General features: G+C 42.9%; 1 protein-coding gene across 2 annotated transcripts; it reads left to right on the plus strand.

The window, feature by feature from the left end:
• The first annotated feature begins 1,777 nt into the window (after positions 1 to 1,777).
• LOC135412151 (b(0,+)-type amino acid transporter 1-like) lies at positions 1,778 to 15,153 on the plus strand. Of its 2 annotated transcripts, XM_064650622.1 has the most exons (7): positions 1,780 to 1,986; positions 2,344 to 2,646; positions 4,256 to 4,389; positions 7,732 to 7,861; positions 10,039 to 10,163; positions 10,594 to 10,681; positions 11,906 to 14,749. In XM_064650622.1, exons 1-7 carry the CDS (start codon positions 1,903 to 1,905, stop codon positions 12,137 to 12,139), a joined length of 1,098 nt encoding a protein of 365 aa, XP_064506692.1. In that variant the 5' UTR covers positions 1,780 to 1,902; the 3' UTR covers positions 12,140 to 14,749. The 2 variants fall into 2 exon arrangements, with proteins under 2 accessions (XP_064506691.1, XP_064506692.1); XM_064650621.1 differs by having other exon boundaries at positions 1,778 to 2,646; positions 11,906 to 15,153.
• The last annotated feature ends 1,151 nt before the right edge of the window (positions 15,154 to 16,304 follow it).

Consider the following 16,304-nt stretch of genomic DNA (forward strand, 5'->3'; position numbering starts at 1 on the left):
TCCAGCATAGCCTAACATTGTCATTAACAATTTTAAAAAGAATACACTAAAAATAGCTAAACCAGCCAACAAGAAGGGTACTGTCACTTAGTAGAAGTAAACCAAAATACTCTGCATTACTGGCATGCCTCCTTCCAAGTTCTCAACCCCTTTGCAAACCATTAACTTGAAATGCATTCACTTGCACCCTTGCAGTACAAGGTGTATGTTTATTCTCAGAACTCACACTTTTGCTAAGAAGGCTTGAAAAACCTACTTGAGAGATAAAGCACAACCTTTTGCCTTTTTTAGAGCTACAGCTTGATCAGCTGTGAATTTCTATCAATGACTTTGAAATGAGGAGAAAACCAGCTGGGATCCATTCCTAGTGAATACAAGTGAGATGGCATTAGGAATAGCTTCTAAAATCCTTTTTGAAAACCACCAAACTTTTCTTGTTATCTCCTTAATCACATTATTTCCTTAATAACATTTATACTGTAAAAAAATATTCTTTAATCAGATTTGAGGGGGTTTTATGCTTTAAAGAACTTAAAGGCCTTCAACATGGAGGTAAAATTTGAGTAACTTTATTTGCCTTAGCATGAGAAATGATGTGACCTGTGTATGCTGTTTTTCATGTGGAGCCATGAGTTTTGTTAAGGGTCCAAGAGTTATCTTGGACTCTTCTTGCAGAGAACTGGAAAGCCAGTGAGATGATTTTTTTTCAAAAAAGGCAAGGAAAGAGAAGTCTAAATGATTTAGAAGGAATTTTTAGACAAACAATAAAAATACTGCTCTGTTTATAGTCACGCTTTTTTTAGCTCAAATGTTTGAGGAGGACAGATAGTTTCAAAGATTCAAGGTCTGTTGTTGCCATGAAGGGCAGAGGAAGGTCTCTCTCCTGTTTTCTGGTACTTATCACAACAGAAGTTTGCAAGAGACCACCAAGGACAGTAACTCTCCAGTAAAGTTTAGTTCAAAGGAATCCGTGTGGAAATTCCCTTCCGCTCAATACTTCATACATATCACAGATCACAAACTGCACCCTCATGCACTGTAACAATAGATTTACAGCAGAACCCACCTCAAAGTCTGGAATTTTATGTGTTAGATATCTAAGAAGGTGTCAGAGGCATCTCCAAAAGCTTGTGCTGTGTTTCTCTCAGGTGTGCATTGAAATGTGTGTTTGATGAGCTGTGACAAAGTGTTCTGAAGACTGAGGTCTGGTAAGAGTGTGCACCCCTCATGTATGATAGCAAAAAGGCCCTGGAAAAATGTAATTACAGCCTTTTCACTCTTCTCCTCATGCACTTTCTAAAATTGGGAAAGCTCAAATCGCCCCCTACTACTGTGCAGAAAAACAGTCTCTGGGCTGTTTTTTGCAAAATATTTCTGTGTCTTTGATTGAGACACTGGAAATGTTTCTGGTTGAGCAAAGCCATAGTATGCTGGCTGGCAGACTTGTTTGTTTGATCACATTATAGTGGAGAATGAAAGTATGATTGAGTGCTGAAGCAGGTGCTTGAACATTGACTTTTAAACAAAGAATGAAGCACAGATTTGCATGGGGACTTTGCTTACCTGACCCTTATTTCAGATGCCATTTGAAGCATAATTTGAAGGAGAGATAACCAGGGACACAGTCCAGTAAGGTGCTGACTGATTCTGAGGTGGTGCTGGATTGCAGTGAGATTCAGAGATAATCAAACTTGGCAGAATCTGAACCATAATAAATTACCAAGATAAGATGGGTAATGAAAGAATGTGAAATGCAGAAGATAAGTTTATATGTCTTGACAGCGTTCAGCGTGACTTTTGTAATTATTAACTAAACCTTAAAGCTTGAAACAGTCCTTATTCAAATGCCTTAGTCTTTTTTCATATTCTCTCCTAACAACAACATCTCCTCACATTTCCACAATGAGGGAAAGGAAGACAACAGATCCACCTCATTCATCCACAAATCTGAGTGAAGGGAAGGAGAAGTTAAGACTGAAGCAAGAGGTCGGCCTGATTAGCGGAGTGTCATTAATTGCAGGCACAATGATAGGCTCGGGGATATTTATGTCCCCTGAGTGGGTACTACATCATATGGGGAACCCTGCCAGCAGCCTGCTTATCTGGGCAGCATGTGGTCTCCTGGCCGTGTTTGGAGCCTTGTCGTATGCTGAGCTTGGAACCATAATTAAAGAGTCTGGAGGAGAATATATTTACATTTTGAGGATTTTTGGTTCTTTTCCTGCTTTCCTTTTCGCCTACACTTCTGTCATCCTGGTGAGACCAGCTGGTTTGGCAGCTGTCTGTCTGAGCTTTGCAGAATACGCTGTTGCGCCGTTCTACCCAGGATGTTCCTCTCCACAGGTTGTCATCAAATGCACAGCTGCTGCCTGCATCCTGCTTTTAACTATCATCAACTGTCTCAATGTGAGGCTGGCGACGTCTGTTATGAACATTTTTACAGCTGCCAAACTCATGGCTTTGTTGGTGATCGTGGTGGGTGGACTGGTGCTCCTTGCCAAGGGACAAACTCAGAGTTTTCAGAATGGCTTTCAAGGCACGAATGCGCGTATTGGGGCAGTTGGAGTGGCATTTTACCAGGGACTCTGGTCCTATGATGGGTGGAACAACCTGAACTATGTAACTGAAGAACTGAAGAAGCCTGAGGTGAGTGAATGAGATGGGCTTTACTTACTCAATGCTGCTGTTAATATGTTTGATTCTATCTATGAATCTTTTAAGAGGGGTAATCAGGGGATTTACAGTGAGGATGGTGAGGCACTGGCACCAGTTGCCCAGAGAAGTTGTGGATGCCCCATTCCTGGAAGTGCTCAAGGCCAGGTTAGATGGGGCTCTGAGCAACCTGGTATAGTTCAAGGTGCCCCTGCTCACGGCATGGGGGTTGGAGCTAGATAATTTTTAAGGTCCCTTTCAATCCAAACCATCTTGTGATTCTATGAAAGCCCTAAAATACCCCATTGACTGCAAAAAAACTATTAGGCAGCACTTGGATGTTTTGGGGATGAAGTTTTGTCTTAGTGTTTAGACTGTAGACGTCTAGATTTATTCAGAAAAGTACTCACTACTATAATCCATAAAGGATCCTCAACACCACATAAAAGACTTGATCCATAATGTATGCATCAGAAAACCACTTTATCTCTCCCCATTGCATGGAGGGGCAGCTTTGAACAAGCCAAGTCTTGCTGGAGAGAGAATCTAACTCTTTGAATGATCCTTGCCTTTAAACATCTACTTTTTTGGCATGTGTTCAGTCCATGCTATAGGCACTGAAGTAGCTTGCTTACATCTCACATGAGTCTTTTCTGTGCCATATTACCTATTTTCACAGATCAGACAGTACAGCAGTGAACAACTCTTATTTTGGAAAGAGCTGTGTTAGTGCAGAGTGTAGAGAATGTGCTTTCTACCAGTGCAGCACACAAGATCCTACAGATTAAATGAAAATACACAGTTAAATATTATCCTAAATGGCAGCAAAGATCGCAGGGTCACGTTGCACTGTCTCCCATAGGATCGTGTGCAATGATACTCAGGCCCTTGCAGAGGACATTAGGAATTGCTCTATCTTGTCCTATGGTGGGGTTGGGGAATGCAAAAATTGATATTTCAGGTTCTTAGATGTATACAGTTGCTTTTTCCCAGTATTTTCAATTGCATAAGACAGTGTTAGTTGATTTTATTGAGTCTTAAAATAAGTCTATGGTGTTCTAAGATAGCATCCTGTTAATAAGAAAAATAAAATATTTCCCTCCTAGAGCAAATCCTTTTTGAGATTTTGAGATCAAAACCCAGCTTTGATTTAAACTGTAGAGGAGTTAAATGTGATACAACACACTCTGGAACTTCATTCACGGCAGTGCAATGTTCATGGGAAGATGCAGCACAGCAGGACACATAACACACTAATCAATATTAAAATAATCAAAAAGTATGCAACAGACATCTTGGGTAGCTATGAGCCAAAATCTTTTTAATAAGATTTGGTGGGTTCTTTTTGTTTGATTTATTTTGGTTGGTTGTGGGCTTTTTTAGACTAACTTTGGAAATGTACAACCTTACAGCCTGACATCTTTGGGAGCTGGTGTAAAAACTGCCATGTGAATCTGGATCTAAGTCTTGTTCTGTGGAAAAGCTTAGGAAGTGAAGGAATTTGAATGAGAGACGTGGGCGGTGGCAAAAACAAAACAAGCAAAAAAAGCCCATTGCAGGCATAAATGTGCTGCACCTAACACTGCTGTCACCCCTTTTCCAGGTGACCCTTCCCAGAGCTGTGATGATTGCCATTCCCTTGGTTACGTGCCTGTATTTGCTGGTGAACGTGAGCTACTTAGCAGCCATGACTCCCTCTGAACTGCTGTCTTCAGGAGCTGTGGCCGTCACTTGGGGGTGAGCTCTGCGTGTGGCAACACAACCAACGCAGCCCAGTGGAATATTGATTCTCTCCTGAGTTTCAGGAGATTTAGGAGATTCCCCAAAGAAATGGTAGTACTTCAATGGTCAGGCCAGGAACATCAGTCAGGCCAGGTTTATAGGGAAGACAATGAAGAGGAAAGATGATGAGAAGGCTGGAGCACCTCTCCTTTGAAGACAGGCTGAGAGCTGGGGTTGTTCAGCCTGGAGAAGTCAAGACACTGGTGAGGCTTTATAGCACCTTCCAGTACCTACAGGGGCTACAAGAGAGCTGGAGAGTGACTTTTCACAAGGGCCTGTAGTGATAGGACAAGAGGAATAGCTTTAAGCTGACAGAGGGTAGATTTAGATTAGTTATAAGGAAGAAATTCTTTACTGTGAGGGTGGTGAGACACTGGAACAGGTTGCCCAAAGACGATGTGGATGCCCCATCCCTGAAAGTGTTCAAGGCCAGTTTGGATGGGGCTTTGTGCAACCTGGTCTAGTAGGAGGTGTCCCTGCCCATGGCAGGGGGGTTGAAACTGGATGATCTGTTAGGTCCTTTGCAACCCAAACCATTCTATGAGTTTATGATTCTATGAGTTTATGATTCTATGAGTTTATGGTTCTATGAAGCAGGCTGCGTGTCCCAGCTCTGTCAACTACAGAGCAATGTATGGCCTTCCCCCACCGAAGGCCAAGGCTGACCAGCCCCATCTGGCCATGGTCTTCAAGGCATCAAGGCTGCCAAGATGGCACACCCCTTACTCCTCGTTCCCATTTATTCACACTGGAAACCTGTGGCTCCCATCCAGCTTATGTTTCATCCTGTGGGAAGTGTCCATAAAGAAGAGCTGAGGGGCATACCAGGAGCATCTCCCCATAGGCACTGGGAATGCAGTGATGGCACATATCCAGACCTGAGGACTGGTAGATGCTCCACATTTTAGGTATCTCCATAGAAATGGAGAGGGCAATGTGCTGCCCTGCTAATGCAGAGGCAGTGGGTTGGGAGTGAGATAGGAGCCAACTGGGTGAATCCTGTCCACTTGGCACCTGGAAATTAAAGCAGAGCAGAGCCTTTTGGTTCAGTTTCTCCATATGTGGGGAAATAGAAAATGACACAGATCTCTACACCACCTTTGGGAAGTGTTATACACGGATTGGGTAATCTTGGTAACTGTAACTTTAATGGGCTTGTGCTCTGCCAGAGCTGCACAGAAACTGTTTGTATCTTCCATCAACCTGAAGCGTTTGGTGATATCAAACAGTCTGCATGCAAGACAAGGAATTTAGGAAGAGAAGGAAGGGACCATCATGAGAGATGTAGGCATCATCAATGATCTTTCACCAGAACATCCAGCCTTAGTCTAAATATTTCCAAAGACACAGAATTTCTGATAGGCCTAAATGAGTTGTCTGGCAGAAGTGATGACATGGTATATCCACAGATTATGTTGCTGCTCATCCTCTTCCTAAAGAGTCAGCAGCAGCAGCTTTGCTTCTTTGTGCTTTTCACAAGATTTCCAGCTTGAAGATCTGACTGGGCTCTTGCTGGATGTGTTCTCTAATAGCCTTTCATGTCATTATAAATAGGAGCTTTTAAAGATCTAGTGCTTTGTTTGAGCATGTTGCAAAGCCTCACTAAGCTGCAGTGTCATGAACTTTCGCTGCACTTCCTTTCCCATCATTCCTGATTAACAAGTTATTTGTGAGCTTCCTCCTTTTTAACACATCTCCTTTTCCTGCCTGATTAACCTTTTCACCCAAGAGCACAATTCAGGAAGAAATATTGAACTAGCAACCAGAAAGGGGGGAACTCAAAAGCCTGGAGTGTACAGGTAGGTAGCCAGATGCTGAGGAGAGGCTAATGGCCGTGGCTCAAGCAAGAGATGCAGCTATTCAGGCCATTAACAAAGCATGGGAGGAGTATAATGAAGCCAGACTTGTCACATTTAAATGCATTTATTCCCCATATAAGAAGAAAACTGCCAGAGAGAAACATTGTTCTGTGGTGAGAGGTGCAGCCACAGGAGGGGCTCAGGAAACTCTCTGCAGCATTTCTTTGATGACAGTGATTTAACAGCAACTGCAGGTCTCAGTTTGCTTGTAAGAAGCTGCTTGCAGTAGCCCCTGTACTTCATTTCCAGGGTCAAAACAGTAAAGAACCAATCTCATAAATGCGAAGTACACAATTGCTAAAGATTTCATTATTAATTTTGTGATGTATGTTGTTTTCCCTTGATATCTTGTGGTTATGGAATTGCATGATTATAGGAGATGGCCAGATTCCATCATTTAAAAAGGGAAACATTTTAGTTCTGTTTGTTGCAAGTATTAAGTATTAAGTATTCAAGCTTAATAACTTGAAGCTCAAAGGAGCATAATCCAGATATTAAGTTTCTAAGCTACATTTTTAAAATTATTGTGGTAGATAAGCTCCTGCTATGATTTTGGAAAGCTGAGATCTTGATTTTTTCAACATCTGAAAGAGTTGATACTAAAAAAGAATACTGATGGCTCAAAGACATACAGTTCAATGGAAATATAAAGTGCTCTAAAAAACTTTTGAGTTTTGGATTTTTGCCAGTTAGATGAACAGTGAGTTTGTTTGTGTATGTGTATATACATGTATGTGATAATTACCCCAAACGCCAACATTTATTACTCAATTAATACTCTTCATGCTGCTTCATTCCAGATGACAATCTTCACTTTCAGGTGAGAAGATTATCATATCTTCCATATGTTTACCTTGAACTCTGTACCCCTGCTACTTCTTCTGTTACAGAGAAAGCAAACCACAAATGTCTGAACATGTTGTAGAAACAAACTTCTGGAATTCAAACCATTGCTTTGGCTTAAGTCTGATTCACAGAGTAGCAGAAATAGGTACATATAGGATTAAAGGATTAAATTCTTATGCATATTGGGGAAGAGGTTATAATGCAGAATATTTCTTCTGGTGTGATGGGAACAGTTTTCCTGTGATTTCCAAGCTAATATTGTTGGCTGTGATAGCAGTATCTCCAGGCTTTTTGCCACAGCATCAGTACATAAAAATGGGGGGTTTCCTCTTATGACAGCTTTGTACCCCATTGCACTGTGGACAGATGTAGATATATACACACCAGACACAAAGAAAAGCTGTCTTTCCTGGACAAGACAAACTTATTAGTCACTAAATACTATAGGAACTGGAAGAAGATTTAAAATCATTTTAAAAGACTTCAAAAAAAAATTCAGTAAGTGTAACTGAGGGAAGAAAACTGGTTCTACAGTGAATATTTCATACATCTACGAAGTGTATCTTATGCTGCGAACTCTTTCCCACCTCAGAGACAAAGTCCTGGGCAGCTGGGCATGGCTCATGTCCCTGTCGGTGGCACTGTCCACGTTTGGTTCGTCGAACGGCACGTTCTTCAGCGGAGGCCGCGTGTGCTACATCGCTGCGAGGGAAGGCCACATGGTAAGCACAAAATAAAGGGGTCTGCCTTGCTTTGAGCAGCTTTACCTTCTTGTGACACTAAAGCAGAGTGGAAAACACTGTGTTTGTTCAGCTGTCAGAGTGATAGCTCTTCAGGGGTTCCTTGCTCAAAGACTTTAACCCCCATCTTTTTCAAATGTAGTGTATATGTTGTCTCTGGGCTTTCTGCTCCAGTCAAGTGCTTTCAAAAAGACACATATTCACATCTAGCCTGAATTTTAAGAACAGCTTCAAAATGAAACACTGAAATACTGCTGCGTTGGAGGACAGGGCACAGGCTGGGGGCGACTTAGCCAATGTACTTGTGAAGAGAGGGAACCTGGCCATGCTTGTGTGTTGCAAGGCACCCTTGCTTGCACTGGGAAGGAAGCCCAGCTGCCTTTGCATGCTATACTGACTACATGGGCTGGTCTCAGGGATGTTTCAGCCTTCTCGTGGGTAGACCAGCTCCGATGCAACACAGGATATCTGCTCTTCAAGCTTCATAGCAATTATGAGGTGACACCAAGCCTTACATCTCCCCTATCTGGGGTTTATCATTGGTTTTGTTAGGTGGGGCCAAATCTGGTAGCCCAGCAGAGATGAGGCTGCTGCGGCTCCCTCCTCCCTGGTCCAGCCAGTAATTTCAGCATGTATTCCCAGTAGGCACACACACACAAACACAGGTATAAAACCTATATATGTACACACATACACACACCCAGACAGCAGGGCACATGTACAGACACACAACACACACAAACACTAACAGCACCGAGAACCCCATGTTGTTCCCCTCTCTGGCTGTTTAGGGGCCTGTTAGGGGGAAATATATATAGAAACATTTGTACAATATGGTCCCTCCAGCAGCTGGGCTCAGACATTCAATTTGCCCAGTAGCTGCCCTTGCATCCCAGTCTCCCAGCTGCTGGTACCTGGGCATACAAGCCCCTGAGATTGCTGCCCCATTCCAGCTGCTGATATGGACCCCCTCACTCACAGGTATACCACCTACAACTACCAACACACTTCTCCAAAAAGAGGAGAAAAAAGACTGAGTTGCATTTGTCCTCCTCTGTTTTGAGCAGGCATATTGTGTTCCTCCAGGACCTCTCTGTTTTTTTGGTCCTTCCTACCCACATCATCTGGCATTTCTGCTCTCAGGTGCAAAGGTATTGGAATAGGTTGCCCAGAGATGCTTGGATGCCCCATCCCTCGAAGTGCTCAAGGCCAGGTTGGATGGGGCTCTGAGCTACCTGGTGAAGTGAAAAGTGTCTGCCCATGTCAGGGGGCTTGGAATTAGATGGCCTTTAAGGTCTCTTCCAACCCAAACCATTCCATAGGTCTGTGATTCCACACCAGCTCCACTCCTGGTTCATAGCAGGGAATCTTTTATGTATATGAATGACCAGGTTGGTGGAGATGACTGGACTGGTGGTTACTGGTTTCAGTGGTTACTGGTTTCGGTGGTTGCTGGTTCTACAGCTTCTCTCACTGAGGACAGTGCCTGCTGTATCACGGCAAGCTCTGTGCTAAGCAGTTCACATTTGACCATACCAGGCTAAGAGATGAATGCTTATGCCATTTCTCAGGCACTCAGCTCTAGCAGAAGTTGTTGCATATTTTAGTTAGGAATTAAAAATTAAATATAAAAAAGAAAAGAAAACAGCCTTTCTCATTAAACTTTCCAATGAAACAAACAATAAAGAGGCTACTAGTCCTCTTAGTGTTCTGAAACAAAACCTAATCTAAATTGAAGTTAGTTACATAAATGTTTCAGGAGTAGTCCTTGTCTTATTTTCCAGTCATCCCAAGGGAAGTCAAGTCCCAGAGAGACATGGCAAGGGGCAGAAGAGTGGGACCATGCACAAGGTTCTGATGAGGGCCAGGAAGCTCTAATTTGACTCAGCCTTAGTCTGTCACATCGGTAGTTTGAAAACCTTGTTTTGCCTCCCCAAACTGAGCATATTTCATATGAAATCAGTAAGACACAATAAAAATACCCTCGAGGGAGATTTCTGTGTTTACACTCCTTGGAGCTGAATTGCTTTTATATGATGCTTATTTGCTGGTTACAAGTGGCTCTGGCTGCGGGCAGAGCTCCCACCAGCGGCTGAGGGGATGAGTAAGGACCTCTGAGTACATGATATGATGATACACGGTTTTGCTTTGTCTTTCAGCCAGACATTCTGTCTATGGCTCATGTGCGACGCCTCACACCCTCCCCTGCACTCATGTATACATCTGTGATGTCTTTAATAATGATAATATCAGGAAACTTCACCAGTATCGTGAACTTTTTCAGGTATGTGTGTGTAACGTTTCTGTTTGCATCCCCTGTGCTCCTGGGTTTTATATTGTTTTATGAATATTTTCTTTCAATATTTTTTTAAGCCTGGGCTGTTACTTTCTAACCAATACTGGGGAGAGGAGGAGGAAAGAAAGAAAAGAAAGAGCTTGGGAACCAGCATTTTTGCAATGCATGAATGCTTCTGTCACTATAGACTTAACTGGATGTGATTCATCCTCATATTGAAATAAATCTGTAATATTCAGATAATTCCAAAGTTCTTGTTTATGTTGCAAAGGAAATGAATGCAAGAACTACTAAATTTATATCAATATTCTCCTTTTTAACTGGAGGCATGAACATCTGGGATCTGCAAGGCAGGCCTGACATTCCTGGATGATCTCACCCCAGATGTAACGCTCTCTATTTTTTCTTTTTATTCCAGTTTTATAGCATGGCTTTTCTATGGTATGACTATTTCTGGGCTCCTGTATTTAAAAATCAAGAAACCAGAACTGCCAAGATCTTACAAGGTGAAGTAATAACATAAACCCCTCAACCCCTTTTCCTATATTGCCCAAATAACTAAGAAAACATTATGAGAAAAGAGTGAGCACTGGTTGCTTACAGATTTAATGTGGTTGTACTTTTTTTTTTTTTATTTTCAAGTTCTGTCTCAGCAAAGTCACCAAGAGGGGTGAGGTGGTGTGGATATACAGGCATAAGTCAAGGCTGAATTCTCAGTTTTGATAAGTTAATAATGCACTGCCCCCTCGCTATGGAAAATATGTCTACCATATCCTCTTTTTTTCTAAAAGATTTAAAAGGTAAATGAAGGATGATTTTGATAACAATGCAACCACCTGCTTATGCTCTCAGACTCTGGTCACACTCTTCAGAGGGTAGTCCAGGTGTAAGAGTCTTGCAGAGAAAAAATAACTCAGGTAGAATGCTCCAAGTCCTTTGAGATGGCCAGGGGGCCGGTTTGTTCCCCACAAAACAGGGGAAGGAGATCAGGAGTTACGTGTTTTGCCCTCTGACGCCATGAGCGGGTTGAGCTGCAGTGCTTCCTCAGTGACTGAGAGAAGTATCTTTACAGAAAAGATCCCAGGAACATAGGATCCATGAGACCATGAAGGAAAGACAGTGACTTTTCCCTGAGTTGAACAAACATCCTGGTTACTATGAGGTTCCTCCAGGAACTAGAGGACAGGCTGTGCAAAGCAATATTGAGTGTCCTTTAGGGTTTAGCACAAAGAGCAGCAGCGCTCCATTAGGCCTTCCAGTCACTGGCTTCTGCTGCTCTGTCCTGAAATTAGGATGCTGGATAAGGATGTTCACCCAGCTTGTCTGAATGGGCTTTAAGAAGTTCTGTTTCTGCAGTAGTGTTTCATACACTGCATAGAACTCCCACAGTTCTCCCAGCCAATCCATCAAAGATGTCAGCCTGCTCAGCCTTTGGCTTGATGACCTGGCTCTTTTCTTAACTAGAAGCAGCTGATGTCTGAAGGTTTCAGGTCAACTAACAATGTATGGCTGATGTCAACTGACAGGGTATGGCTGATGTCCTGCAGAATCTGTGCATCTGTTGATGGTTTATATTTAGAGGAAAGATTTCCTTGGTTTGAAAGCAGTAATTTTTCTTAGACTTTGAGGGAGGGTGGCTTCAAATTCAAGTTTAAATGCTTTCTGACTAGGCTTACAGAGATTGCCTCTGAATTACATGTGTCTTTACACTGATTGTTTTGCTTTCACAGGTACCAATTATCATTCCCATAATTGTGCTGATGGCAGCTGTGTACCTGGTGTTAGCTCCCATCATTGATCAACCCCAAATCGAGATCCTCTACATCATCGCCTTCATTTTCAGTGGCATCATTCTTTATTTCCCACTGGTTCGCTTCAAGTGCCACCCTCGCTTTTTGCAGACCGTCACCTTACACCTCCAGTTGTTCCTGGAAGTTGCCCCAACCACTAAGGATACAAACTGAGATAACATCCTCCAGTCGCATGGAGGACGTTGCCTGCACCTCATGTTTTATCCTGGCACCTTGGTTTTCAAGACTCAGAAAATATTCTTCTGTAAAGATGAATGAGTAGAATGAATGTGACATTAAAGTGTCCAGGTGAGATGGACTAGAGCTGACTCCTCAGGTTTCCTCAAAATTCTGGGGAGGTGTTTTTCTCCTTTTCGTATATTTTCCATCCTAAGAGGGCCTGTTCATCAAAATCTCAGATCTTATATTTCAAGCTAAAAGGCAACAAAAGGCAGACAATGAAATATTATTCCTATAGTAGGCTGGGACCCTAAGCCATTCCTGGCAATGCCTTTAATTATTTCCACCTAGTTCTGCCCACTGTGACCACATAGTTTCTCAAATCAATAATGCATGGGCTCACCATGGTCACAACAAAAAAAACCCCTTTTTCACTCAGGTATTTGCTCTGGGAAGACCTTGCTTCTTCCAGTCCTAGGTGCACAGTCACAACAGTCCTTTCTCTGTCCCAAATCATCCTACATCTCTTGTAGAAAAATCTCTAATGTGACACAAGAAGTACTTTAAAGTTCTGTCAGTTTACTCGGTTGAGAATGCACTTGTCATATGGGATCCATCCACTCATGGTGAGGACACAAGTGACATCACTCAAGTACCAACAGTCACCCAGTATTCTTCCTGTAATTCCCCTGAAGACAAATAACTTACCTTGTAACAAAGTAAACAACAAAAAGAAAACCCCCTAGAGCACATGTGCCAGCAAGGCACTCTTATTGGGAATTAAAGAAACCACATACATTAGGAGAAGTGTGGCCAGCAAATCAAGGAAATACTCTGTCCCTCTGAAATCATGCATGCAGTGTTGGGCTTTGCTGTTCAGCTGGAGTTGTGAAGGCCCCAGGGTCAGGCTCTTCTTGGTAGTGGCAACTAAGGGCAACAGCCACAAGTTGTGGCTTGAGTTGTTCAGGCTGAACTTAAGGAAAATTTTGTCACCACGAGGGCAGTGCAACCTTGGAGCAGTGTGCATAAAGGTGGTGAGATCTCAGTTCTCTTATATTTTCCACCACAGCCACTTCCACAAAACTCTTTGATTCTAAAGGCACAGCACAAAAGTCGTGGGCTATGCTCTCTCCCAGACCTGACACACTGAAGCCTCTGTTGTTTCCCATTACCTGAGGCTCAACCATTTTTCTCCTGTTCTAGGGGAAAGAGAGATATTACATGCTGTTTTCTTCCAATTTGTCCAGATTGTTTCAGGATAAGATCTGTCCTGTCATAGACTAAAACAGTCTAGGAGTTAGTCCCTAAAATGCCTAGTTATATCATAAAGTACTGAAAGTTATTGAGGTCAACTTCCTGTCAGCATTCTTCTACCAATGTGTACCTAACTGCTGCTGTGATCTTGGAACAGGGCCACTTGATCCTTCAGGCCTCTTCCCAGGCCCATCTCAGAGCTGTGTATCTGATTACAATCTCATTCTGCAATGCTACCCCTTCTGTTCCTCTGAGTGGTGATACCAGCAGCTACAGGGATGCAACAACAGTTGTTTTTCCAGGTGTTAGGTATGATAATGGGATAGGCCAGTTGCCACTCATGCAAATCCTCAGCTTAAAGAGTGTTTAGGAGGATTTCCTTCTGATTTTTATTGGCATTGTCAACAAAGGCGAATGAAGGAACAGTGTTCCCTCCTGAATCCTATGACAATGCAAAATTCTTGGGATGCCTCTCTTAAAGGACAGTATGTACTTAAAAGCACTGATGAGCTCAGGAGGTCTAGGTTACCTTTCCACCACTACTCCAGGCCCTTCATCTGATGTCAGGCAAGCTTCTTAATGGAACTGCATGTCAGCCACTTATCTAAAAATTAGGATAATATTATTTCTCTGATCATAATTTTTTGGAAACCACCTCTGTTTCCTTCACCTGTTTTATGGAGCACAGGGTTGTGCTCTTCTGAACTGGAGACTAGTAACAAGTGGTCCCTTCCAACCCAAACCATTCTATGATTCCACCTACAGTGCGTATCTAAAAAGTGAGATTTTAAAAGCTTATTCAAGGGTTAGACATGCACTTAGTTGGGGCTTTAGCCACCTATCCTTGTGTCCCAAGTACAATCAGAGTTGGCATTGCCTGCATGCAATTCCTGTGGAACAGGAGTTATTCTCACTGTTTGATATTATGGGTGTAGTGCACTATAGATGATGGGAAGATGGAAGGATTAAGTGGATTGCTCAGTCATACAGGAAATGTGTGGAAAATATGACTGTTTCCCCAAGGTCCAGTCAAGCATGTTACCACTTAGCCCATCCTTTCTCCCTGTGCACGTGTGACATATGAACACTGATAAAGAACACAAAAAGACTTACCCCTTTAGATAAATAGCCTTTATATGTTATTGGTGTATGGACATAGGAAGCTGGAAAGCTGCAAGTATCATATATTGCACCAATCTCATTTTCTGTAGATATTACTGTAACAAGATGTTCTTTTTATTTGTGTTGCCTAGGATTTGCAAGCACAGGTGTTTATAATGCCAAAACAAGATGCTGAAAGCTCAGAGAATTGCAAGATAATTACAATAAAATGGGCATTACAATGAAGTGAGTTAATGTGGCTGTTTCTGTTTTTCATCCAAGAAAAACAATTCTGTAGAAATTTTACTGCATGATCATAAACAATCAGCATCAGGCTTATCTCTCCTTGGTCAGAAGGTTTAACTACGTGCGTGGGCGCTTATATGTGCGTAGACTCATTTTTCAAGATGATTGCTTATCTATTCAACCCCAGCATATGCAAATCAGAGTCTCTTTTTCCTCCATCAGACATTTACAATAGAAGTGTCAGGAAGAGGCAGCATGCCCTTACCATTCATTACTGCAACACAGTGACAACGTGATGGCGGACAGAGCTCTGCATCTGCCGCTTGTACGGGTGGTACTGTAAGATCCTGTTGGTTCTGTCTGTCTCCAAAGCTCCAGATCCCTGTGACCAGTACTTAACCCCTTTCTTCGTGGGCTCAGAGGAAAGCTGGACTATCAGCATTGCCCTCAAGATAATCATAAGATCGATACTTCACCTCAAGATCCTGAGTATAATTGAATCCCATCCTCCAGCTGGCAACTTGCAACAACCAGTCAGGAGTTGATGCACAGAGCTGAATGTATTCTGGGCCTTTTCTGACCTCCTCAGAAGCATCAGAGATGGGCTGCACCTGGGGACAGTCAAAGATGGTTCGGTGCATGAGAGGGTACAGAAAGTCTTTGGTGGTTTTCTGGTAAGCCTTGCTCCTATGCCCAGGTTCAAGTGCCATAATTTGTGGTTGAGGAGAAATTTCCCCTTGGGTGGGACAGGGCTGAATTCATAATGGCTTTAATCTTCCTCTGTTGCAGAAACAGTTCACCCACTTAGATTGGCTGGATTTATCTGATCAGTTCTCAGCCAGTGCAGAGGGTTTAGTGTTCAGTCTCTCCTGCTCTTTCTTGGGACATAGGGAGTAAGCAAGGCCTCCCTGCTTGGAGCAGGACTATTATCATGCTAGATTAGGTCACCTGTGACTGTCCCCTCATGTTTTGGAAAGCACTGAGGATAGACAGCCTACCATCTCTCTGCACTGCTCTACTGATAAACAAATTTTCCTGAAGCTCAATCTGAACATTTCAAGCTGCAGTTTGTGACTGTTGCCCTTCCCTCTGTCATCTGCCACTGCCAAAGAGGTTGGCTCCATCCTTTTTGTAGGTCTTCTTCATGGAGCTGCTGTGGCTTCATGGTTGCTGTTACGTTGCTTCTCCTTCTTTTTGCCAGACTCAGCAAGCCCAACTCAACAATCTTCTTCATGGAGCTCTCTGCTGGCCCCTCCCTAGTTTCTCCACTTTCCTTTTGAACTGGGGAGGGATCCGAAAACTGGATGCAACATTCCAAGTGTGTCCTCACAGGTGTCAGGTCTACAGAGACACACTAACATCCCTCAGTCTGCTGACTGTACCCCTCCCAGCATAGGCCACTATTTGTAACCCCAGCTCCTTTCATCCAGTCTGTCACTTCTAAGAGCTTCAGCTGGCTCAGTTGAAGGCAATGGCAAACCCTTATTTTATACAGTTGATGCTCCTATTAGAAACTTTGGCTAGGCTCTGATAAATCTAGCATCAGGATGACTCAGTC

Source organism: Pseudopipra pipra, chromosome 3, assembly GCF_036250125.1.
Source record: "Pseudopipra pipra isolate bDixPip1 chromosome 3, bDixPip1.hap1, whole genome shotgun sequence".
Classification (NCBI taxonomy): domain Eukaryota; kingdom Metazoa; phylum Chordata; class Aves; order Passeriformes; family Pipridae; genus Pseudopipra; species Pseudopipra pipra.

What these genes read in the sequence shown, in the direction of transcription:
- LOC135412151 (XM_064650621.1), top strand. Translation starts at nt 1,903, where the DNA reads ATGAGGGAAAGGAAGACAACAGATCCACCTCATTCATCCACAAATCTG. An exon ending in GCTGTGGCCGTCACTTGGGG is followed by an intron (nt 4,390 to 7,731) that starts GTGAGCTCTGCG and finishes TTCCCACCTCAG; the next exon opens with AGACAAAGTCCTGGGCAGCT. An exon ending in AACTGCCAAGATCTTACAAG is followed by an intron (nt 10,682 to 11,905) that starts GTGAAGTAATAA and finishes TTGCTTTCACAG; the next exon opens with GTACCAATTATCATTCCCAT.